The sequence below is a fragment of the Portunus trituberculatus genome, chromosome 18 (assembly GCF_017591435.1).
Source record: "Portunus trituberculatus isolate SZX2019 chromosome 18, ASM1759143v1, whole genome shotgun sequence".
Classification (NCBI taxonomy): Eukaryota; Metazoa; Arthropoda; class Malacostraca; order Decapoda; family Portunidae; genus Portunus; species Portunus trituberculatus.
Window position 1 is genome coordinate 994,174 of NC_059272.1, and position 25,827 is coordinate 1,020,000.

The 25,827-nt window shown below is 39.6% G+C and overlaps 1 protein-coding gene across 11 annotated transcripts in view; it reads right to left on the reverse strand.

The window, feature by feature from the left end:
* Nucleotides 1-298: 298 nt before the first annotated feature.
* LOC123505887 (B-cell lymphoma/leukemia 11A-like) overlaps nt 299-25,827 on the reverse strand; it is a 55,681-nt gene continuing 30,152 nt past the window's right edge. For 3 of the 11 annotated variants that reach the window (XM_045257712.1, XM_045257713.1, XM_045257714.1), the window contains one exon: nt 25,738-25,827. This exon is cut by the window's right edge and continues 1,595 nt beyond it. Coding sequence is in view for 8 of the 11 variants with exons in the window: in XM_045257715.1 (XP_045113650.1) it covers nt 3,362-3,778 (417 nt within the window). In the remaining 3 variants the exon portion in view is untranslated. Of the gene's footprint in view, nt 894-986; nt 3,779-4,620; nt 6,289-6,840; nt 7,585-8,617; nt 9,070-14,070; nt 14,879-19,756; nt 20,180-25,737 lie in introns of those variants that run through there. The other 8 variants (XM_045257715.1, XM_045257716.1, XM_045257717.1 and 5 more) reach the window with 7 other exon arrangements.

Genomic DNA, 25,827 nt, shown 5'->3' on the forward strand with positions numbered 1-25,827 from the left:
GGTGCAATATTCTGGCAATGAATGAAATTTAGAACTCTTTGAGGAGAGGAGTCAGTGAGATATAAAAAACTTCAGATTTCTTTTTTGGTTTAGGAGAAATATGAGATGAGTTTCCCATCTGTGTGTGGCTTTCCTTTCTGATGCATCAACTAATGACACACACACACACACACACACATGGTCATCACTTGCTAGCACTTGGACACACAACACACACACACATAGGCTTACCAGGAAATTGATGTGTGAATTTTCCAAAATGTTTCATGCAAATTCCAGTGGTAAAAACAAGCACAAAACTTGAACATTCTTGTACTTGCTTGAAAAGTTCAACACAATGAATACAAGTGATACTGCAAGTGTTTCATGCCTGTCAATAAAATACTGCATTGCTATGATAGTTTAAATTTTAAATAACTACACTAGCAGCAGCAGCAGCAGCAGCAGCACAGTCTTGCACAACAATGATGTTTAGTCTGCTTTACTAAGAGCAAGCCGTGGCTATGATGAGACAAGGTCTACGGTGAACCAATTTTGGAGACATGGCGGTGGAGATGCCTGTTGAGGTTGCCCTTCATGGCGGTCTGGTACGGACACATGGGGCACGAATAAGGCTTTTCCCCTGTATGGGTGCGGATGTGTCTCCTCAGGTTGCTGGAGTCAATGGTCTCATAGCGACAGTGTGGGCAGGTCTGTGGCCGCCTTCCCTTGTGTGACTGAAGGTGTCGCTTGAGCTCGTCCGGACAGCTGGCTTGGTATGAGCAGTATAGGCAGGTGAGAGGTGCCTCCCAGCCTTGAGAGTCACAATGGGCAGAGTACTGGGCATCATGGCTCCCAGCTGGCTCAGTGTTGTAGGCGGCAGCATCCTCCATGTGCCCGCTGCCCGGCGACACCTGTGAGGGATTGCCGGCAGGTCAGCACCACGTACATCTCATCTCAAGGGGATCACACAGAGTCATGAGGGAAAGAGAGAATCAAACCTCTCATTATTACAATAGAGTTTTATTCCCATGACAGCGACAGATGCCAAAACTCAGTCCTACCTGCAGTCTGAGTCATGTACATGTTTCCTTAATATTAACATGTCAGAAAATAACGAGTTGCTTGGCACGGCGGCCTTCGTACACATTAGAGAGATCCTTGGAAGGAGCAGCAGGCAACAGTGACTCAGCAGATGCATTACAGATTATCAAAGACTTTCTTGCCATCCTCAATTTTTCACCACATCAAGATATCCACATGGCAACCTTGTCCATCAGATATATTTGCTGGTTACTTTACTGATCATGACTTATTTATTTCCTTTTAGTGCATCTTTTATTTTCCAAGGCAGTTCATGGATATACATTAGCTTCTCAAAAACTTGACTGATTGTGTTTTACAATCACCAAATAGTGAATCACAAATTTTAGCAATCAATATTCCTGCATATAAAAATCAATCGATTTCTGAAGGTAAATATTTCAATTATAAAAATATATATAATTCACTCACTAAATAAATAGAGAAATTTAAAAGTAAGTTTTGTACATCATAATCAAGACAACTTTCCCAATGCTTTGACTGTCGTTCCTGTATTCATGCACAACAAAAGGTGTGTCTGTGCTGTGGCTACGTTTTCATGAAGCACAAGTACAAGTTGGCTTATAAGTAATCTAGCGAACTGTTCTGTCCACCAACACACTCTGCACTCTGCACTCAACCCTGTGATAAGGTATGTATGACTGGAAAAAATCAAACTTAGAATAAGAATTGCAGAAAAAAAAAAAAGATGAGTTATTTTGACACTATAGAAAACTTAATCCTTAAGTAATAAAGAACTGACACACACACACACACAGTTTTATATTTCCATCACTCAGGCCTATACAATGTTTTCTCAATAGCACCATGTCTGAGCTGAGTCTAAAGCTGGACTGAGTCAAGCTTCCCCTGTGAGTGACTGATGTGATTCGAGTGACACCAGAGAGGCGCCAAAGGATGGTGTAAGTCACCATTGATAAATCTCCTGTTTAACTTGATATTTGCTACTATGTCTGCTGTGCTATACCTAAACTCCTGAGATGTATTAGGGTGGTTGACAAGACTGTTCCTTTCCATCAAGGACTGACAGTGCTAAGAGTGTGAATGATGTGTGTATGAGTGTGTGATGCTTTGTTTGGGCCACCCTGCGTGAGATTACCAGCCTGATCTATACAAAAGTAGATATGCACAGGCATTTTACAACTTGTAAATTTTTTAATATTACAGCATGTAAAAAATGTGTGCTGCCATTTTAAAGGGTTATGAATGTGTTGACAGACATGTGATTTTGTGAAGAGAATCTTGAATGATGAATGCTGTGGTGGATCCTACTAACACATTTATATGAGTGTTATGAATGAGTGTGACATAGGCTGTCTGGAATAATTACAAAACATTTTATGAAAACTAATGGTTTTATTCAGAGATATTTGATGAAGTGTGAATGAATTCCTGAGGTGAAGCAATACCTTCACTGCATTTAGCCTCATGAAAATACTGTATTAACATTTAGCAAGTATCATAATACACTGTGTGGTGCAACATTTCACACACTCTGGACTGCCTTCACTCACCACCGCTTAGTGGACTGATACCTTGTGGACGACTGAACACTGTGAATGGTTAACGCTCTGCATTAAATCATGAAGACATAAACCAGCAATTTGGTCAATGCATTGTGGTAAGACAGCCATGTGAGGTGTACAAGCACTCATCTCTGGCCCAGACAATCATACAGAAGCCAACCTACTGGCCTAATGTACAGTGTCTTCCTTCCCTACCACAATGGTGTGCCTCACTACACTCATACTACAGCATCACAATTCAAACCACACCACAAAGCACTGCCATGCACTGCACTGCACTGCATGCTCTACTTATGACATGCAAAAATGTGTTTTGTGCTTCACAAAAAGTACTCAAAGCATTGGTACTAAGTTTGAATACTATATATATATAGGTACGTAATTATTAAGAATATAAACATTTTTATGAAGTGTTGGTTATAAAAAATAAACATTTAAAAAATTGCTCAGATTCGGAAAAAAGTGAATTTTTGAGGAGCTATTGTACCTTATCTCTAAAAGTCTTTATCATAACTTTCAAAGTGCCCAGCTCATCTTTTTTTCTTTTTTGCCGCAGCTGTGTCAACAATGGAGCAACAACACTTTTCTAAAAATCTAAAAAAAGCTACACAAAAGGAACTGAATGGTTTATGAAATCAAGTTTCAAAGCACAATGCATTCACAAAATGACAAGAAAATCAAGAGAATTGTGCGTGAACACCATAACTAGTTAAGAAGTGCACAGCGTTCAGCACGGCACGAGTCAAGCTTCACTAGGAGGTGAAGTGCATGCGGACGTGGCGCAGCAGGTCCTCCTGGTCACGGGTGCGGTAGAAGCACTGGGCACACGTCAGGTCCTTCTCCCCGTCATTGTGAGTCTTGAGGTGCCGCTTGATGTGGCTGCTCACGGTGGACTGGTAAGGGCAGTGCGGACACGTGTACGGCTTTTCTCCCGTGTGCTTCCGCAGGTGAATCTTTAGGCTGCTGTTCCTGTTGCAGCGGAAGGGACAGTGAGGGCAGGAAAAGGGCTTCTCCCCCGTGTGGGTGCGTATGTGATACTTTAAGTGGGAGGTTTGATAGGTGGTGTAAGCACAGAAGGGGCAGCGCAAAGTCCTGCTTCCTGGGTTGTGTGTCCTTGACTCCCTCACTCTCTCCCCGCCAGCCAACTGAGCCTCGGCCAACAGCTTCACCTGTAGAAGATTGCTGGCTTACTTAATGGGAATGCAGGCTTCATGCCACAAGGTTCATACACAGAGCAAGAGCATAATAAAATCTGCATCTATTAAGATATATTACTTAACAAGACAAACAGGTTTCAATCCTTATACTACATACCGCTGCCCTGACATGGTGACTCCCTCTCACCTTGACATGTACACTTCTTCACTGAGTAGAGGCAAGAGTGTTTAGAAGGAAGGCCAATTCAGAACAGGATCTTTTCAGATTTTCATATGGATGTGTTGATTTGGTAACACTTTTAGTAAATCATAAATTCGCACACAATTCTAATTATTGACGGTAGAGGATGAGTTGATACAAGCGTCCCTGTCTAGAGTCATGGTTAAAGTATTGTGCCGTGGCATCAGGAGTCCTGGCTGGCACACAACACAAACACGACTTAGTGCTTCATAAAAAAAGTGGTTTTCCCAGAATGATAAAGAATGAATGAAAGACTAAGTATGTAGTTTGTAATATTCTATTTTCTTTATTTTACATGAACACGGAGTCCTGGATGGCATGTAATCAAAGCCAATATACATACACAGAAATACACACACACACACACACACACACACACACACACACACACACACACACACACACACACACACACACACACACACACACACACACACACACACAGACACACACCGCGTAGTGTAGTGGTTAGCACGCTCCACTCACAATTGAGAGGGCCGGGTTCGAGTCCCGGTGCGGAGAGGCAAATGGGCAAGCCTCTTAATGTGTGGCCCCTGTTCACCTAGCAGTAAATAGGTACAGGATGTAACTCGAGGGGTTGTGGCCTCGCTTTCCTGGTGTATGGAGTGTGTTGTGGTCTCAGTCCTACCCGAAGATCGGTCTATGAGCTCTGAGCTCGCTCCGTAATGGGAAAGACTGGTTGAGTGACCAGCAGACAACCGAGGTGAATTACACACAGCAATACTCCCTTAGGTTACTGTGTGGGACTCAGGCAAATCTATGTAAAATTCTGTCATTCATGATCATCAGTGCTTACTGAGACTGATGACATGAACACACAATAAGAGGCCAAGTACATATTCAGCAGGTGACTCTCAGCACCACAACAAGGCTGCCACTGCTGCACCTTAGCATGGCTACACTTTCAATAGGTTCATCATTGGAAGAATTTTAAAATTAGTTTCCTTCCCTTGCTTGAAGAAAACTTCCCTGTCATGCAAACAGTGATTACTGGAAAAAAATTAAAAACCATGATGGTTACAAGTAGTAGTGGCTGGACTGCAGCAGGAGTTAGAATTTTATCCAGGCATAGAGTTCCCTCCTGGATTCATTCACACTTGTATGACTTTGGGTCCTCATACAATCAAATTCAAACCTATGCTTCTTACTATGTGTGTGTGTGTGTGTGTGTGTGTGTGTGTGTGTGTGTGTGTGTGTGTGTGTGTGTGTGTGTGTGTGTGTGTGTGTGTGTGTGTGTGTAACTTTATTATATCTATATGTAAATATAGATATATAAAAATAATCTATGTATATATTAGTGGCCTTAAGAAAAGTAGTAATTCTAATTGTATGCCATATTTGCTGGCATATAAGATGCACCTTTTAGGAAATGTATAAAAGTTTACCCTGGTTCCAATGTGTTTATAGTCATAAAATAACTTTCTTTCAAAATAATAATAATGATATTGTTATAATATAATAATGATACATAAAATACGCCAAAAAAAATCTGTCAAATCAGGTGCAACTTACATGCTGGCAAGAGTGGAACATTTAAAATTGATTTGTACATAACGTGATTGCTCAACATGACTTGGGTTTTGCCACAAGGGAGAAAACATCTTGGCATTTGAAGTGATGCAGTCAGTCATCACCAACACAGACTGCATTGTTCCTATGTTAATTCATGATGTTCCAAAAAATATGGTAAAGTAACTCAAGTGAATAATCAAAGAAATCTTTAACCATAAAAAAATAATTTAAGTATCCCTCGACAGACACACTGTGCAGTAATGGTCAGGATATTAGAATCAGGCAAATGCTACATACACATAATGTCAACTATTACTACAAAATATCAATGAATTATGTCTACACAGTCTGTGGTCCGGCATCTGTCTTCCCTTCACTTGCCTCACCTCGTGGACAACACATATACAGCAAACAGGAATACACATAAAACTCCATACAAAGAACAATGAACATATGAGAAATGAAGTGTCTTGGCGTGGTGTGTGTCGGCAATCCCTCAGGACTTCCCCAGGTCAGAGTAAGGCAGGAGAGGCTTTCATATCATCTGAATGAGGTCGGTGAGAGCAGTTATGGCAGCGTAAGGCTTGTCGCCAGTGTGGGCTGAGATGTGCCTTTTGTAATTTGTGATACAATGGGTGGTGAAGGGGCAGTAGGAACACTTGTGAATCTTGCGAGGGGTGAGGTGGCTCTTCATTAGTCCCAGGGCTGCTCCACTGCCTCCCCTCGGACCAGTGTGGCCCAGCAACATCTGTAGGGTATGGCTCTCTTACTCAAACTGACACAGCTTTTAGTTTAGGTTAACTCTTAAGACTACCTTCACATGGTCATAATGAAGACAAAAACAACGAAGCTTACTTAAGTCTCTTGGATGACGACTGAGGCTCTTAGAATCATTCCTCCATATGAGTAAGCAGCACCTGTGTCTCTACCATTACCTCCTTGGTTAGTGCTCACAAACAACACCAAGTCTTATGTTGTCAATAAGTATCTTGGATGAGTCAGTCACTTCTCAACAGCCGAGTAACCCATCGCACACACCTCACATGCTGTTGTGTCAGGTCTCACAAAATACAAATGCAGTCTAGTACTTTTTTCACTGGCATGACAAAAGATACCAAAGACTGTTATTGTACAATGAAAGGTTTTTAGTTGGTTTAGTATCTTCAATAAGAAATTTTTTCCTATTTCTTATGTATGTTGTAAGCAAAGAAATGTTTTTATTGAGTTTGCCATACTCATCTTCCTTGATTTGTAATAATAAGCAAAGGATTTCAGTGAATGACAGGAATCTTCATTACAGTTTATTCTACCATCTTCACTCATTAAAGTGATATGCATACAAATGTGCCCAATATATTTTCCTCTACACACATTTACAAAAGTTGGAATCCCATGTACACAACATCCAAAGCTGTATCACTCATGCTCAACCTGATGTTTCACACCACACTGTCACACTTATATGAATATTTTCTTTTACCTCCTCTACAAAAAGCATAACATCTGACAAATTTTTTTTCAAATGTCATTTTCCATACGCACATGTTTTCAGTTTTGCTGGCCATGTTACACTCTCAAACACATGACTGTTTAAAAGCTCATCAAATTAAATATGTGTACGGATGAAATTATTCCATTTATAGGCCACATGTATTGTACAATCCAGAGAGGATTAACTCAGGACACTGCAAGGGGTTACCAATATTTATTCAATGCTTGCAGGGAGTGATTCATGAGTGCCGTGTTGTGTCCACATGTGGGTCTCAATCAAGTCTTTCTGGTGAGTCCTGAAGGAGCAATGGCTGCAAGTGAAGTGCTTCTCCTCACGGTGAACATTTGCATGTCGGTTGAGGTGACTGCGGGAGTTGGTGCGGTAGGCACAGTGGGGACAGGAAAATGGCTTCTCGCCTGTGTGAGTGTACACGTGTTTCTTCAAGTTATTGACAAAATTGCTGCTGTAGGGACAGTACGGGCAATAGTGCATCTTCCTGTTGCTGTGATACTTGCTTACTCTTGCACCTCCTTCCCAGCTGCTCTTCACCATCTGTTGGGTATGCTCAGCTTACTCACATGTTGTCAAACTCCCACCCCAACAACAACCACCCAACAGTCTTAAAACATCACATGTTCCTGAGGGAGCCAGAACAGATCATTATGTACATACCTTGGTGGAATGCTGTCAGTTCAGGAATGCTGTGTTAAAAAGATGAAGCTGGGGTTCTAATGAAATCTGTCCACTGAATTCCAATCCAAAAACGAGTATGTCATTATTCCTAACACACAGTTTATACAATATTGAGATTTTGAACTCTTTCTCATAATGAAATACAATCTTTACAGTAATGAAGGATACACACTCAGCCAACCTGCCTTTGCTGGACAGGAGATCCACACTCAGGCTCCCTCCACTGTGTGCCAGCTGATGCATTACCCTCCACCACCACACCACTCACTCACATTCCTCTTGTGCCAAGCCATCCTCATACCTTTACCTACACAGACATTAGTTAAAAAGATGCAAGATTTTTTTTAAGAACTAATGTGAAAACAAAGTAATGGGTGAGAAGATTGCCTGTAACTATGATGCTAACCTTGTCAAACCATCACTGCTCACTCCCAGCCAGCTTACACCCTTCAGTATTGCTTTAACATTAACGTAACAAAATAATTAGATGTTTCAGGTAATTGTTAATACATAATAACCTTGTTAACAATACCACATGATGATCATTGCAAGATATTACACAATCACTAAGAAATCCATCCCGTCAACTTGGCAGTGCTCAGGTGAAATCACTGTCTTGTCATCAGTGAATGGAGTCCATTATTCTATATCTATACCATCCTAAAGTCTTTATGGCTACACTTAACTTAGTAGATTCAATTTCCTAATATTGTGAAGCAAGATCATCATCTAAGATGGTGAGGTGTGAAACCCAAGGACTGTGAACAGTGACCATTGTTTGCTCTTCACTCTCATTCACCCAGAGCAGCATTGACGTAAGGTATCACTACTGGTCCAGCTTCACCAGGGTTGCTTCCATCCACATAACTAGCAGGTTATTCAGAATGGAATGAAATCAAACACTTTTTATTACTAAATCAATTACAGTGATAGAACATTTTCCTTCAATGAAAAACATAACTAGTGTACAGATGAATAATTACTTTGACTTAAATACTGTCTTCCTCACAATCATCAGAACAACCTGCAAATCTCTCACCATGTCTTCATTCCGTGAGCAGCAATTATGTGTTTTTTCATTTCTTCACGCGTGCCGGCAAATGGACACGTGGGACACTTGGATCCCCGCGCATGAGTGGCCATGTGTCTCTCCAGCCGCTGCTTGGTAATGGCACAATAAGAGCAATGCTGGCAAGAGTACGGCTTTTCTCCAGTGTGCCTCCTCATGTGATTCCTCAAGTTAGTAGTAAAGTAAGTTGTGTAGTCACAGTAAGTGCATTTGTGACTCCCCGGTGCCAAGCCTCCCCTTCTGTACCTGCTCTGGCCGGCATTGTCCACCAAGACCTGTTGAGTATGGCCAACTTATTGATCTGCTGCACACGTGTTTATTCACAACAGGCACAACCAACCCAACATTAAGTACACAACTCTGTGATGCACAACATGCCTCCTCTTATTTCTTAGGTATATCATGTGACTCTAAATAGAACGTACCTGTTTTCTCAAATCCCACAAAGACACAGCTAGGACTCTTTACTCTTGTCAAACAAGTTACCTTTCCTCTACACACTTCCATTTCTTTTAGAAGCAGGCAATTCTGTTTACCCTCACATATCTTGATACTGTACATGCTTATATTAGTAGGAACATATCTGGTCATATCATCATTCACCACCCACTCTCAAATCATGAGCAGACACACAATACAACAACAGGCAAATGCAGTATATTGTTACGATGGAGGGTGTTGGTGGACTTACTGAAGACAAATCTCAATACGAAAATATCTAGGGGTACATACAAACTCGGTACTTTAATGAGTATATTTGCATTTATTTTCTTATCTTTTAAAAACATTGCAGTTCATTATATCACTCAGTTAATAGTACTAAATATACTTCATAATGATCTCAAATAGCACAAAATATGCTCATATTATGTCATGGGCCTTAAACTTAAGTCAGAGTTGCACACAGCGTTTACAATAAATTGTGTATTTCCTTCGTCCCATCACTTGGCGGAGTTGGCAAGAGGAAAGCCATGCCATGTGAAGGAGAGTTGTGGGTAATCTGACAACTGAGGAGCTTGAATGAGGTGGTAAATTACTCAGGTTGAATCCATGGACAGAGTGGCTAGATGGGCAAGTCTATATATATTTTTCCTTCTACCATTCTTCTATAAGGAATTTCTAATGAATATCTCTCACTAATTTCCTTCTAAACTCACAAACTGACAAGACTGCCTTCCTTCTCTGGTCAACTCTCCTCCCTCCTCCTGACTAACTAAAGAACAACTGCTTTTTCACTCATTTCAATAACTAAACCATTATCAATTTCAGACTAAACGGCCACACTGACAAAAACTCCTTCCTTCTCCAATCAACATTCCTCTCTTTATTCTAATAACCACACTTTGTTAATGTGGTTCCTCCTCCATAATTTCTATTTGTGTGTGAGGAGGAGAGGGGATAGATAAACACATATAGTGAAAAGAAAGCAGGAGAAATAAAGACAAAGGTAAGTTGAAATGATTTTAAGGGAAGTTGGAGGAAAAATGATGGAAGTAGAAAGAGAAATAGCTCAAATGTAGGATGAAGTGATGAAGGGATGTTGGATAAATTACAATAGGTAAGAAGGGAAACTGGGATAAAGGTCTGATGAAAGAATAAAGAGGTGCTGGACAGAAGTGATGGGCAGACTGTCTTGCTTCACACCACCACACCACAATGCAGCCCACACATGTTACCTCCTCACTCTGTTTCGTGTCACGTTATCACAGCCACACCACCAGACAGACTCGCTGAGCCACAATGCACACGCCACTCACTCCACACACTGCGGGTCAAAGTAGTGAAGCTGCTATCCATTCCACACAAAGTTTGCCACCACAAAGTAAGAACCCTCACAAAGTACATGTAATCAATGCTGTACACTTTGAGATTCACAAGTCATCCTCAACAAAGCATGAAGCTCCAGTATTTTGTTAACATCTATCAATTTTATGTATATTTATTTTACAGTAACTTTCAAATTTCAAATGCATGTACAATGTATATGTCCAAATAAAGCATAACAAAGATTGCCTTAATGCTTAAAAATAAATTAGCCTAACCTTACTTCCATTGCTATGCACGGCAGGATGCAAAATAATAATGATTGCACAAAATCTCACAGAAATAAAGATCACATAACAGTGGTGCCAGCAGCAGCACAGCACTCACCTCCTAGAAGCTGCCTGGCACTGGTGTTGTGCTGCACACTGCACACTGCTGAGGGCACCACACACACACACACACACACACACACACACACACACACACACACACACACACACATTGAGATGGATAGAAAATTATTTGAGGGGGAGAGAAATAAGGACGGTAGTTAAAGATATGAAGTCCAAGTGGAGAGCAGTAGAAAGTGGAGTGCCACAGGGGTCAGTATTGGCACCAATACTTTTTCTCATTTATATTAACGACATGCCAGAAGGAGTGAACAGCTACATAAATCTGTTTGCAGATGATACGAAACTGTGCAGAGTTATAAAGCAAAAGAAGGATTGTGAAATACTGCAAGAAGACCTAAATAAGATCTGGGAATGGAGTAAAAGTGGAAATGGAATTCAATGTGAACAAAAGCCATGTCATGGAAATGGGAAAGAGTGAAAGACGACCTGTGGGAATCTATAAGATGGGAGATGGAGTAGAACTGGAGAAAGTTAAAAAGGAAAAGGACTTAGGAGTGACGATGGAAGAAAACAATCAACCAGTAAGCCATATTGATAGAATTTTTAGAGAAACATATAATTTGCTAAGGAATATTGGAATAGCATTTCACTACATGGACAAAGAAATGATGAAGAAATTGATAAGTACTATAATAAGACCCAGATTGGAATATGCAGGAGTAGTGTGGACCCCTCATAAAAAGAAACACATAAGGAAATTGGAGAGACTACAAAAAATGGCTACAAGAATGGTTCCAGAATTTGAAGGGATGACATATGAGGAGAGACTAAAGGCTATGGATCTACCAACCCTGGAACAAAGAAGGAGAGAGGAGACCTGATACAAGTTTATAAACTGATCAACGGAATGGACCAAGTGGATAATGAGAAACTGATCCTGAGAGAAGAATATGACATCCGAAGCACAAGATCGCATAGTAAAAAGCTGAGAAAAGGAAGATGTCTGAGAGATGTTAAAAAAATATAGTTTATCGCAAAGATGTATTGAGACGTGGAACAGTTTAAATGAAGAAGTAGTGTCTGCAACGAGTGTGCATACATTTAAAGTAAGATTGGATAAGTGTAGATATGGAGACGGGGCCACACGAGCATAAAGCCCAGGCCCTGTAAAACTACAACTAGGTAAATACAACTAGGTAAATACATCAACAACTCTCTTTAAATGTTCTGAGAAATATATATCATGTGTTAGCCATAAGTTGACACATGATTGCAAAAAGTTTAAATACTTTTATTTCAAATCATTTTTATAATAATACTCTTACTCATGTTTGTTCCCAAACTTAAATCTTTAACTACATACATCAAATAATCCTCAAATGAATAACTCCATAAATCAAATCATCATTTTGTGATTACCTTCATACAAACCCAATAAGAAATCATTAAGCAAAACAAAAAAGTTCTTTAATTGATCATTTGTTTTTGTTTTGTGTGTGATTTGCTGAATAATATCAATACGCTCACTTCTAGACAGAAATACACGATTCACTCTGCCTTCCATTATTTGGTCAATTTTTGTGTGAAGTTACAAGACTGTCACTTCAACATTATCATGACACAAAAATAAAAGCTCTACATGGCAAGAGCACAAAGTTTCACAGCGTCTTGTTGCACACACCAACTTTGCAGCAACACACAACAATTTTCTCGTCAGACTTTCACACAAAAAACGTTGAACTTTGAGCTTTGTGTGAAGATCATGCTTTTGTCACCTAACAATTATGTGAGAGATCATTATTCCATCACACAGATCCAGGGCCACTACCTCCTCCTCCTCCTCCTCCTCTCCCAAGCATAATGTTTTTCATCGCATCCCAATGAAATCTTATCACTTTTCTTTCACCACAAATGATTGTAGTGAAATCCTTACATTCTAGAATCACATTTATAAATACTAGCCTCTCTCAGCTATCTGGTCAGATATCTGGTGTTTACCCCTCTTTGGGAAGGTTACCACAACAGCACCTCTACTTGCTCTAGTCTCTATCTGTCTCTCATGCAAATCTTTAAAGGGAAGGTGAGAGCATTGTGGTATTCAAATGTTCTAATACTCCCACCTTTCCATTTCACAAGTTCTCTTCCTCTCACACCTCAGTAAAGCATCTACTGTATACTCCACTCCTCTCACTATCTCACTCCTATCAGGTGATCCTCTGTTCGCTGCCATAACTACAACCTCCTTGAGCCATGCATGACTAGCTGTCCTGTACCTTTCACTCAGCCATCTTCCACTGCTTGCATCCTATGGCTTAAGACACCTGTTCATTTGGCTTTATCATCATTAGAACTTGAGCCACCCCAAAGATTTTCATACCAGCACTCTCTTCTTCCTCTCATTCCGTCCAATACTGATAGCAATGCAGTGCTTCTCTTTCTTGCAAAGCTTTTCCTTGGCCTTCAATATGTACAGGAACTGGAGCTAAGCTAAATAATCTTAAGATATTACAAACTTATTCTATTAGCTGGATATTCAGCCTTACATGCACCTATCCTCTCACTTACCTCCAAACACTGTGAGTAAACTCTGTGAGTAAACACACCTTTACTTTCCTATCAGCTGTGTCACTTTTCACACACACACTGGGAGGCGGTGGCGTAGTGGATAAGGTGGTGAGCGTGGGATCGGGCAGACGTCCACGCGTAGGTTTGAATCCCACCACGTACAGCCTTAAAACACTTTGCCATTTGTCGAGTGGTTTAAAGTTACCTACATGTCACCATGATGCCAGGTTCAAGGTGGTTACACTCAAGATGAGCTTGGGCAGTGATATGGGTACCACTATAAATAAAATTGCCTGCGCCACTAATGGGCGGAAGCTGAACAGCGCTTCCCATACACTCTTCAAGTGTGCCTACAGGCGCTATAGGCCTTACCGTAAGAACACACACACACACACACACACACACACACACACACACACACACACACACACACACACACACACACACACATGCATGCAGGGACCAAGCTACACTACCAACACTACCAGCATTGAGAGAGAGAGAGAGAGAGAGAGAGAGAGAGAGAGAGAGAGAGAGAGAGAGAGAGAGAGAGAGAGAGAGAGAGAGAGAGAGAGAGAGAGAGAGAGAGAGAGAGAGAGAGAGAGAGAGAGAGTGTATACAGTACATATTGTCTATACTAGCCATTGCACTCACAAGTTAAGACTACCTATCTGTTTGTTACCCACCACCAACATTAGTCACAACAAGTAATAGTTACTTTCTGAAGAGTTACACTCATGTTATATTCACAGTAAAAGTCATGAATGAAATCTTTCTCTTCCTTTCTCTCAAGTGATTCCAATGCTCATCTAAAAATAAATAAATTAATTAATTAAAAAAAAAAATAATAATAATAATAATAAAAAGCAGATTTTCTTTTTCCATGAAGAAATAAGCCTTTCTTTTCCCAAGCAAATGCAATTCCTTCCACCAAAATGATAAACAAAAAAATCACCCACCACACAAAGCAAGTTAGTGATTTGCAAGCTGAAAAGCAGTGCTTTAATAAATGCTTCAAAAAGCCAAGGCAGTAATCTAAAAAGAATCTGGCAGTCTATAAGGAATCTGGCGGTATCTTGTGGTGAGAAAATATATGGTTCTTGAGGGTTCCTTTCTGAACGGTTCGGTAAGGGCAGTGTGGGCAGGCAAACGGCCGCTCTCCGGTGTGTGTGCACATGTGTTTGGTGAGGTGGTCTTTAGTGGTGGAGCGGTACGGACACTCAGGGCAAGCAAACGGCTTCTCTTTGGTGTGAGTGCGCATGTGGTTCCTGAGGTTGGTAGTGACACGGGTGGAGTAGGGACAGTAGGGACACATGTGCTGCTTGGAGGCGGAGGTGTGGCCCACCTGCACTCGAGGTCTGCCCTTCTTGCCCATCTCCTGCTTCTCACTCTCCACCCCTTCCTGCAGAGGATGTCATCATCACTAGCCATTCCAAGGACAATGTGAAATATTGACTCATTCAATGAAGCATTTCATGACATGCACACTTGTAGTGAATCATTTCCCATAATAATATTCCATGTGCTGACTTTTATCCTGTAATTATGTACATATTCAAAGATCAAGTTTCATATTTCATATTAGGTTACTGATTCTAGAAGTATAAAACACAAAATTACTGTACTAATAATTGTTTATGTATGACTAGAACACACCAACAATGCAACTGTTTCATTTACTCTTGTTTGGCGAGGCATGACAGAGTACAGTGACCACCACCACCTTTGCAATAACATGTTGAAACACACAATATAAAGCAAAGCATCACAGCCTCTCACTTCACCACTGCTCCTCACACCACAGAGCACTGAGGTGCACTGATGTGCACACTCAGGCATCACCAACACATTGCAACACCAAAAAGATCACATAAATCTCAGATGTTAGGTGAAAAGAGTTTTGAGTTACATACTTATGTTATCAAATTCCATGTATTACCAGGCTGGAATAGTTCTGAAGCACCAAGCCTCATTACTGTGCTGGTGCATGAACAGCAATGTGCATCAAACCATCAAGTCTCTTCCTGAGGCATGTCATGACTCACTCATTCCTTCCCTCACTCTCAAAGACTTGTTCTCACTGAAGTGAAGGAAATCCTCATCAGTGTTTTCCTCTTCATCTTCATTGCCACACACTCAACAAATTCCATCAACATGTAGAAACACACAAAAGAAACGGCCACAGGTGATGAGGGGACAGTACTTTAGATGACAATCCATTTCATAATTTTACTGTATCATTTGTAGCTGATAATTTTCAAGTATAACTGACAGAATATAATGCAAATTGCATTACTATCCATTCATTTCAGAAAAGTGTAATGGTACTCAGATGTCCCAAGCTGGGCCACTGGAGGTAGTGTGCTGTGGTCCATTGCTGGCACCACACACAACACAAGAAAATATTACAATACAGTACCACATACTGAGTAACCAGTGAGACTTCATCTTATGAAGGCACAACCATCACTGGGCTCTGACAAGTCATGTACCTCCCCTCTCTGCACAACAGTTGCAGCGTGACCAGCTGGAGTGTGGTGAAGAGCGCTGCCACACAGGGCAAACACTGGCGCTGCAGGTGACGCTTTGAAGTGACGGTGATAAACATGCTGCTGTTTATCTCAGCGGTAACACCTTTGCTTCTCAGTGGGCAGACTGGGCTTTGCACACCCACTCAGACTTCTAATATTTTTACAGAGTAGAGATCTGATACTGTCTACTTGCAGTAGAGGAAAATGTGTGTGTTGTGCGAGAGATCCGTAACTGACAGCTGATCACAAGTCCACCAAGTAACCCACACTGAGTGAATCACACACACACACACACACACACACACACACACACACACACACACACACACACACACACACTAACAAACATCATATCTTAGTTTCTGTAAAATGTACTTTGCATATGAATTTGGTAACAATTTTGGAACTTTTGTGTGTAGGCTATTGGGAGATAAAACACAAATTTCTTTTCATAATGTACTTTCATAAGCCAGCAAACAATTACTGCAATACAGAGTGACTTTTACAGAGATAAATATATGAACGGTACATTACGATTGAGTAGGAACATACAAAAGTTAATAAACACATCTTTCAACAATACTGGTTTAATTGCACTGAATCAATACATTTCACTAACATGAACACTCAACACTAACTGCAGGATTAATAAGTTCTCCATATACGTAATAGATATTATGAACACCTTACAGTAGCAAAAATTTCTGTAATACTACAAACACTGTACTAGTACATATAATATTCCTTATTTTCTTAGGTTTCAAATATGTAACATTGGAGTGTTATAACCATTTCGGAAGTGTAATCACACTTTCTCCTTTTTTAGCAGAGAGATGCTTGGCAATGAAGAAAATTTCACCACTATCATTACTAACATCTGCTACTTTCCCTCAACAAACACCCATCTATTCTTCACTCATATGAATCAATTCTAGATTTTCTCTCTGTGCTGTCACAATATTGTTTCTCTTTCCTGGACTGTCATTCTACCACACTCCCACTTCACCAGGCAACTTCTTTGCATCACCCTCAATCTGTGCATAGCTGGGAGTGATAACAAAAAAGTTTATCACAATAACCCAGTACATTGTAAACAATAACCTGACAATCAATAACTGGCAAAAAGTTTATCCGCTGACAACCAGTAACCAATATGTCCAAAATTATGATACTAGTGATAATGATATTGATATTCTAGATTAAAGATTAATAAATTCGAAACTTTATTTCCACCTTATTTTGACCTGTCTCTTCACTAATGAAAAGTTCAGGTATTCCCCACGACACAATTCACTACGATACAATACTTCACTTTTATGATCGCCGGAGTGTGGACTCAGTCACTCCACATGTTTAGGTATGTTAGTACGTATGTATCCATGTATACATAGTGAGTTCATTCTTTTGTATTATCATTATAATTTTCAAGATCATTTATCATTTATTTGTTATATTTATTACGTTTCTCTTCATTATTTCACTTGTGAGATCAATTGCGGCATCATAGTCAGTCACTAGCCAGCCTCCGTGGGACACAATAACCCCAGTGCAGCAACAATCTCTCATTACACTGCAGCCGTTTTACAATGTTTGGTGTTATTCCAACCCCTGGAGTGCCCTTAGGAACACTGTGTGCCCCCATCACCAGGGAGTGATTGACCATTGTGTGACTCTACAGCGCCAGTGTTTCGCAGTCTTCTATAGTGAACGGCTGCGATGGAAAGTGAGAATGATCTTGGATACAAAGGCATGAGGCACCATGTATAGAAATAGCAACAGTAATAATAACAATAACAAGAATGATAGCAACAACAACAATAATAATAACAATAATAAAGACAATAATAATAATAATGACAATAACAATAATAATAATAATAATAATAATAATAATAATAATAATAAAAGAAAATTAAATTATACACATTGTGACAATGTTTATGAGTCTGGGAGAGGACAGTGGGGAAGTGGTCCTCCAGCCCCAGAGGGACAGTTATAGATAACACCACAGTGAGATTAAATAAAAAAAAGTTACTATTATTAATTTTTATCTTATTGCTTTATTCTTGAATTTATCTTATCTATGGAACATTTGCTTTATTACTTGAGACAACAACTGTACTTACATATGATATTTCATGACTTTTATGGGTTTTATGGGGCACACATTAAAGTCTTGGAACACATCCCTATTTTTCCTATTCCATCTTAAGTTTGCTACAATAATGTTCACTCTATGGTTGCATTTTCAGAAACTTAACCCAATCATAGCTCAGGGAACACCTGCACTATTGACATAAAATACCTACATTTGATTTTGAAAGTTAAAATTTTCAACATGTTCATGCTCCAAAAACTAAATTTATTGATTATATTGCTAGTTTTGAACCAGAAGCATTGGCAATATTCATGAATTGCTAAACTGGGAAAAATAATTATTGGTTAACTGATAACTCAACACTGTCATCGACATCCATAATTTCCTGCAATGACGCCACCTATGAATGTATGTGTTATTTTGTTAATGACAAAAGCATCTGATAAATCTAGTTTTGTTTCTGTGATGTCTCTAAAATAGTTCCTGACATTTCACTTTCAAGTTCCTAATTATTCATCAATACATACTGTATCAACATCTCACTTTTGAGTTCCTGGTTACTATTCATCAACAGCATAACATTTCACTTTTGAGTTGCTAATTACTCATCAATGTTATCTTATAAGATCCATAGTTCTGGACTGATCTTTATATCACTCTCCCTCTCTCTGAACAAAAACCACAGCAAGAATGACAGCTGTGCTACACCGAGTACTGGCACGGCGAAGCAAGTCTTCCACCGTGTTGGCAGGCCACAGAATCACTTACTCCACAGTACTTACTGCAGCTTATGAGTTATCACAGTTCATCTCCCAGTGTTTCCCCATTACACATTAGTATCACTAAAGCAGCAGAGCAAAGTAAAGCAAAGACAGCTAAGCAGGCTGCACACTCATAATCTGGCAACAAGTCACACTAAGAGCCTGCTGATTCATACTTTAGTTTGCTAACCACTACTGATTCATACACTTGACTCTCTTCATATATATATATATATATATATATATATATATATATATATATATATATATATATATATATATATATATATATATATATTTTTTTTTTTTTTTTTCTTTTTTCCACTTTGGTATCAACACCTTGGACATCACATGTACAGCACACCACTGCTTTCCTCTTCCTTCATCCTACTAACTCTTGAAACTCTTCCAGTAACATTTGTCATCTCTTAGTGTTGAAAATTAAGACTTGTTTTTTTCATCACAATCTTAGTGAGTGCAATTATGGCAATTATTTTGTCAGATAATAGTCTATGGTAGCCTCAAAAGGTGCTTAATGTGCACAACTATTCTTTCACCTCTCCCAACACTGCTGATACACACTGGAGGCAACGGTTCACTGGCTCTACTGTTCACCACTACTGCACCTATTTATTGTCTTAATGCATTATGAAACTTCAACAAACAGATAACACTGAGATCTTGAAAAAATTGAGAAATTAGCAAATATATACTACAATATGTAATATGTATTAAACATTCTTCTAAAGGCATAAAGAAACATGTATTGTAATCAGAGAGAGAGAGAGAGAGAGAGAGAGAGAGAGAGAGAGAGAGAGAGAGAGAGAGAGAGAGAGAGAGAGAGAGAGAGAGAGAGAGAGAGAGAGAGAGAGAGAGAGAGAGAGAGAGAGAGAGAGAGAGAGAGAGAGAGAGAGAGAGAGAGAGAGAGAGAGAGAGAGAGAGAGCAGAATACAATAAGACTTGTTTTCCTAAAGGTCAAATGGTACTGTGGTGTGTTTGAGGGCATGTCTTTTAAGTCTCTTTTTGGAGATGGCTGTGTAGGGACAGTAGGGACACGAGAAAGGCCTCTCCCCTGTGTGGGTCTTAATGTGATCCTCCAGGGTCTGTTTGGTTATGGCACGGTAAGGGCAGTGGGTGCAGGAGAAAGGTTTTTCCTTAGTGTGTGTGCGCATGTGATTCTTTAGATTAGTAGTGACTGAGGTGGAGTACGCACAGTAAGGGCAGCAGTGTATCTTAGCTGAGGCAGCCATACTCATGCCACTCCTAGTGCATCCTTCCCTACTGGTCTCTTGACAGCCTGTGTTGAGCCTCACCTGCAGAGGACACCTGGCTTACTCAACATTACACGTATTAGCACACACCACACTACCAACAATTATTCATATCACACTGAACATGGAAAGTCTTAAGCTATTCAGACAGATAAAATCTTCTCACATCAAGCTAAGCTAACTCCATTGCTGCTAAAGTTGTGGGAACATCACACAAACAACACTCAACCTTAACTATGGCACAGCTGCCAGACACCAGGCACCAGACACCAGGCACCAGGGAGACAAGTGACGTCAGCTCCTGGTTGTTGATGGACTTACGGAAGGCTACTCAGGACAGCAACAGAACACAGACAATATTTAAACCCCCAAAACTGGTTATTACTTGGACTCACAGAAAGGGTACCCAAGACAGCAACAAAGGACATAAACAATATTTCTAACCCACAAAAATTGAAAATGTAGCACTCTCTCTCTCTCTCTCTCTCTCTCTCTCTCTCTCTCAGGTCTGCCATTAATATATACAAGGACAGGTGACAAATGGAGATCACATAAAAGAACACATCTTCCAGCAATTAAATAGACACAGTGATGAAGTCAGCACTGCAAGCATGTCAAGCAAAGCAGTGTGTGAAGGTATATGCCTTCCTGCAACATGTTTCCCAATGAAGAAGCAGAGTCTAGGAATGAGTCACTTTCAGATACTTTCACCTCACACAGAATGATGATGTCAAGTGCAAAAATTTTTATAATTTGATTAATTTTGGCACACCTGCATAGCTACTAACTGCAGTAAAATCAAGAAAAATCACAACAAATAATACAAAGAAAACTTCATACCATCATAAAGCAGCATTTTGTGCCTTCCATGACATTCCACCTTCAGGCTTGTCAAAGAAGGATTTTGTTCCTTTTACAGATTAATTAAAATCAAATAAAGTTTTTATTACCAGATTTTAATAAAATGGCAGATTTTCTGCCTCTCTAGTACACAAGCAGTATCCATCACAGAATATTTCCTTTTTCAGTTTGACTACAAATAAATAAATAAAATAGAGAAATAAAAGAAAAAATAAATAAATAAAAAAATTCAGAATTAAATTAAGACAGTATGTATTCTGCCTTCATACAACACTGGATAGATTGGCTCAATAAAGAACCTTCCCCTTTGTAGACCAATTACAAGTAAAAATCAAGGTAAAAAAAAAAAAAAAAAAAAAAAAAAACTCCAAACTCAATACAATACAATTTTCATCCTAAAATCTTGTCCACCCTGGTATGGAGCGTATGGAGCACTCTTCACATGTATGGCAGTGGGAGGAGGGGTTGTCCATTCACATTGTTTTGTTAGATACAGTGGAACCAAGAGCTTTTCATCTTATCAACTTCTCTCATCTGACTGACTTTCTTCAGACTCTTTCTCACTGCCACAATGCAGCTATTTTCATGCTAACTTCTCTTCTGATCTTGCTAACTGCATGCCTCCCCCCTCCTCCTGTGGCCTCGTTGCTCAAGACTTTCTTTCTCTCATCCCTATTCTGTCCACCTCCCTAATGCAAGAGTTAACCAGTACTTTCAATCATTCATCCCTTTCTCTGTAAACTCTGGAACTCCCTGCCTGCTTCTGTATTTCCAACTTCATATGAGCTAAATTCATTTAAGGAAGAGGTTTGAAGACATTACCTCTTTTCTTTGGCTAACTCTCTTGGACCTGCTTAAGAACTGGCATCTAAGTGAGCATTTTTGTTTACTAGTTTTTGTTGCCCTTGGCCAAATTTCCTCTCCTAGATGAAAAAAAAAAGAATAATAAAATAAAAAGTAAACAAATATAAATAAAATCAATCAATCAATCAATCAAAGTAAAATAAAATAGACCAAATCAAGACAGACAAACAAAATAGATAATCACAACCTAACAAAACAGAAGCTTCCTATCTACCCATCACACTGCCCTAATGCCCAGCGCTGCCTGAATCAAGGCCGAACCACATACCACATTGCATCACAAGCACTTCAATGTCTTTTCTAGTGAACACACACACGGACAGACAGACAGATGGTGTGTCTAGGATTCAAGTCCGAACCAACAATGAATGCTCCCTTTATCCCTCTCCCCACTACAGAAACAATCCACGCTAACAATGAATGCTTAGCGCCATTGAAGTGTCACAGTACAGCCTCAACATCAAGAATTGGGTTACAGTGACAAATCTTCCTAATTAAGCTAATATTTTGGGTTGGAAATAGTTAAAACAGCCTGTCACTCTCCAGATCAAGAGGGACCCCATACCAAACTTCATCACAATCATTTCAATGGTTTTTCTGTAAAAAAGCAGACACACAGACAGACAGACAGATACTACATTTTATTATACAAGATCACAATTCTGGACCTCTGTCAAGGATTCTTTCCTTTTTTCTGTGGCTAAAATAACTAAACAAAATATACTAAAATTAAATAAATCAATACGAGAGACCACTAAAATAGCATGTTTTCTGCCTTTCCACGTAATAAACCTGTACTTTTTTTTCAAGGCCACACCAATCCTCACCCAGCGGGAACTGAAGCACCCTCTGGCACCACACACAAGGGATTCACTACACTCTACTCTACTCAACACAAACCAGAGGCTACACTTGTAGATGGACACCCCCACCCCCGTGTGTGTGTGTGTATTTACTTATTTGTATTTACCTATTTGTGTATTACAGGGCCCGAGCTAAGCTCTCTGTGTCCTGTCTCCTTGTCCCCTCCTGTCATATCTCTCTTTCATCTGATTGACACATACTGCGTCAACGACATCACTGCTCAGTTTATTCCACTTATCAATACTACGATGCGGGAAACTGTACTTTCTCACATCATTTAGATGTGTGTATTTACCTAGTTGTAGTTTTGTGTGTGTGTGTGGGCTTTATGCTGTGTGGCCCCGTCTCCATATCTACACTTATCCAATCTTACTTTAAAAGTATGCACAGTCGTTGCAGACACTAGTTCTTCATTGTGTGTGTGTGTATTTACCTATTTCTATTTACCTATTTGTGTATTACAGGGCCTGAGCTAAGCTCTCTGTGTCCTGCCTCCTTGTCCACTCCTGTCATATCTCTCTTTCATCTGATTGACACACACCGCATCAACGATCATCACTGCTCAGTTTATTCCACTTATCAGTACTACGATGCGGGAAACTGTATTTTCTCACGTCATTTAGACAGATGTCTTTTATTAGTTTTTTTCCATGTCCTCGGAGATGATTACTTGTGGTCACCTTTATCAACTCTCTGTCCAATATGTCAATCTTGTTCACCAATTTATACATAGTTATCATGTCTCCTCTTGTTCTTCTCTCTTCTAATGTGGTCAGCCCCAGTTCACTCAGTCTTTCCTCATAGTCTAACTCCCTGAGTCCTTGTTGCCAGCCTCTGTACCCTTTCCACCTTCTTCACATTTTTCTTCATATGCGGTGACCAGACGCAAGCTGCATATTCTAACTGGGGTCTTATTAAGGTGCATAATATCTTCTTCATCATTCCTTCATCTAGGTAGTGGAATGCAAGACCAATATTTTGAAGCATGTTATATGTTTTCCCAAATATCTTGTTAATGTGTTTCTCCGGTGACAAAGTGTTTTGCACAGTTACTCCTAAGTCCTTCTCCTCATTGGTCTATTTAATTTTCTCATCACCCAGCCTGTAATCCCTGTTTGGTCTGTATCTACTTCTTCCCATTTTCATAACATGGCTCTTGTCTATATTAAATTCCATCTGCCACTCTTTACCCACTCATATTTTATCAAGATCTTCCTGTAACTTGTAACAATCTTCCACATTCTTTACTCTCCTCATAATTTTAGTATCGTCCGCAAACATGTTCATGTATCTGTCAATTCCTACTGGCATATCATTAACATAAATAAAAAACATGATGGGACCAAGCACTGACCCTTGTGGAACTCCACTGGTTACCTTCTTCCACTCAGACTTCCTTCCTCTCACCACTGTTCTCATTTCTCTTCCCACTAAGTAATTTTCCATCCATTTTGCTAGTTTATCATTTACTCCTCCAATCTTCTTTAGTTTCCACATCAGTCTATTGTGTGGTACTTTATCAAAGGCCTTTCTCAAGTCCAGGTAGATAGCATCCACCCATCCCTCTCTATGTTGTAGTATGTCAGTCACTCTTGAATAAAAACATAATAAATTGGATACGCACGATCTTCCTTTTCTGAAACCAAACTGCCTTTCACTCAGAATGTTTTCACTTTCTAGATACTCACTCCACTTAGCTTTAATTACTTCTTCACATACCTTGCACAATATACTAGTCAACGATACTGGTCTATAATTTAGCGGTTCCATTCTACTACCATTCTTATATATAGGCACAATGTCAGCTCTTTTCCACTCTTTCGGGACTATTCCTGTTCGTATGGAGGTTTCCACAATATCAAATATGGGTTCAACAATTGATCCTTACATTCTTTAGCAACCTCCCAGATATGCCATCAGGCCCCATTGATTTATTAATATCCAGATTGCTTATAATTTTCCTTACATCTTCTTTAGTAACCATAATGTTCTGCATTTGCTTTATTTCCGTAGGCCTTCCTCCCATAAAATGCTCCTCCTTTGTAAACACTTTGCAAAAGTTGTCGTTCAAAATTTCAGCTATATCTCTAGCATCCTCATATACTTCTTCCCCATTTTTTACCTTTTCTATTGCCTCCCTTTTATTTAGTTTTCCATTTATGAATTTGTAAAACATTTTGGGTCACTATCACAGTTTTCCACCACTCTCTGTTCATATTCCTTCTGTGCTGTTCTCCTTACTTCAACATATCTATTCCTTGCTGTTTTGTAGACTTCTCTTGATAATACATCACTGTTTTTCTTAAGTTTCTTCCATGCCTTTTCTTTGTTCTTTTTGCTTCTTCACAATTTCTATTAAACCACTGTTTATTATTTAAAGTCCTCTTTCTGTGATATGGCACAAACTTTTCACAGCAGAGTTATATAAATCCATAAATTTATCGTATTTCAATTGCATATCCCTTCCTGGTATACCACAGACCAGTCAATTTCATTAAAGAACTCTCTTATATGGTTATAATTTGCCCTACATAATTTAATTTTTCCTCCCTGTGCTCCACAATCTTATTCGTGCTTAATTCTGTATCCAGCTCAAAACTTAGGACATCATGGTCGCTTTTCCCCTAGGGACATTCATGTTCAATTTCCTCTTTTAGGAAGATGCCCCTGGTAAATACCAAATCCAACCTCGCTGCAACATCCTGTCCCCTGCACCTTGTTGGTGATCTCACCCACTGTGTCATCAAGTTATTTGTTACTACGTTTAACAATTCCTCTGCCCACTCACCACCATTCACCACTTCGTAGTCTTCCCACACTATTTCCTGTGTGTGTGTGTGTGTGTATATCTCATGAACAAAATACAACACAGGTACACCATTTAGGAAGCGTGGAAGTCTATCTCTATCAAACGGTGGGACACACATCACAGCTTGACATGTTAAATCTCTCAGTCTTTTTTCTAAGCTGTTTCCTCAGACAAGTACAAGATAAATAAATAAAACACCATATTTATGTGCTATATGCATATTTATGGCTGTGAACATGGGCAATGTCTCCGTTTGTATGTGTCAATAGTCATAAAGGCGTACTTGCATGAT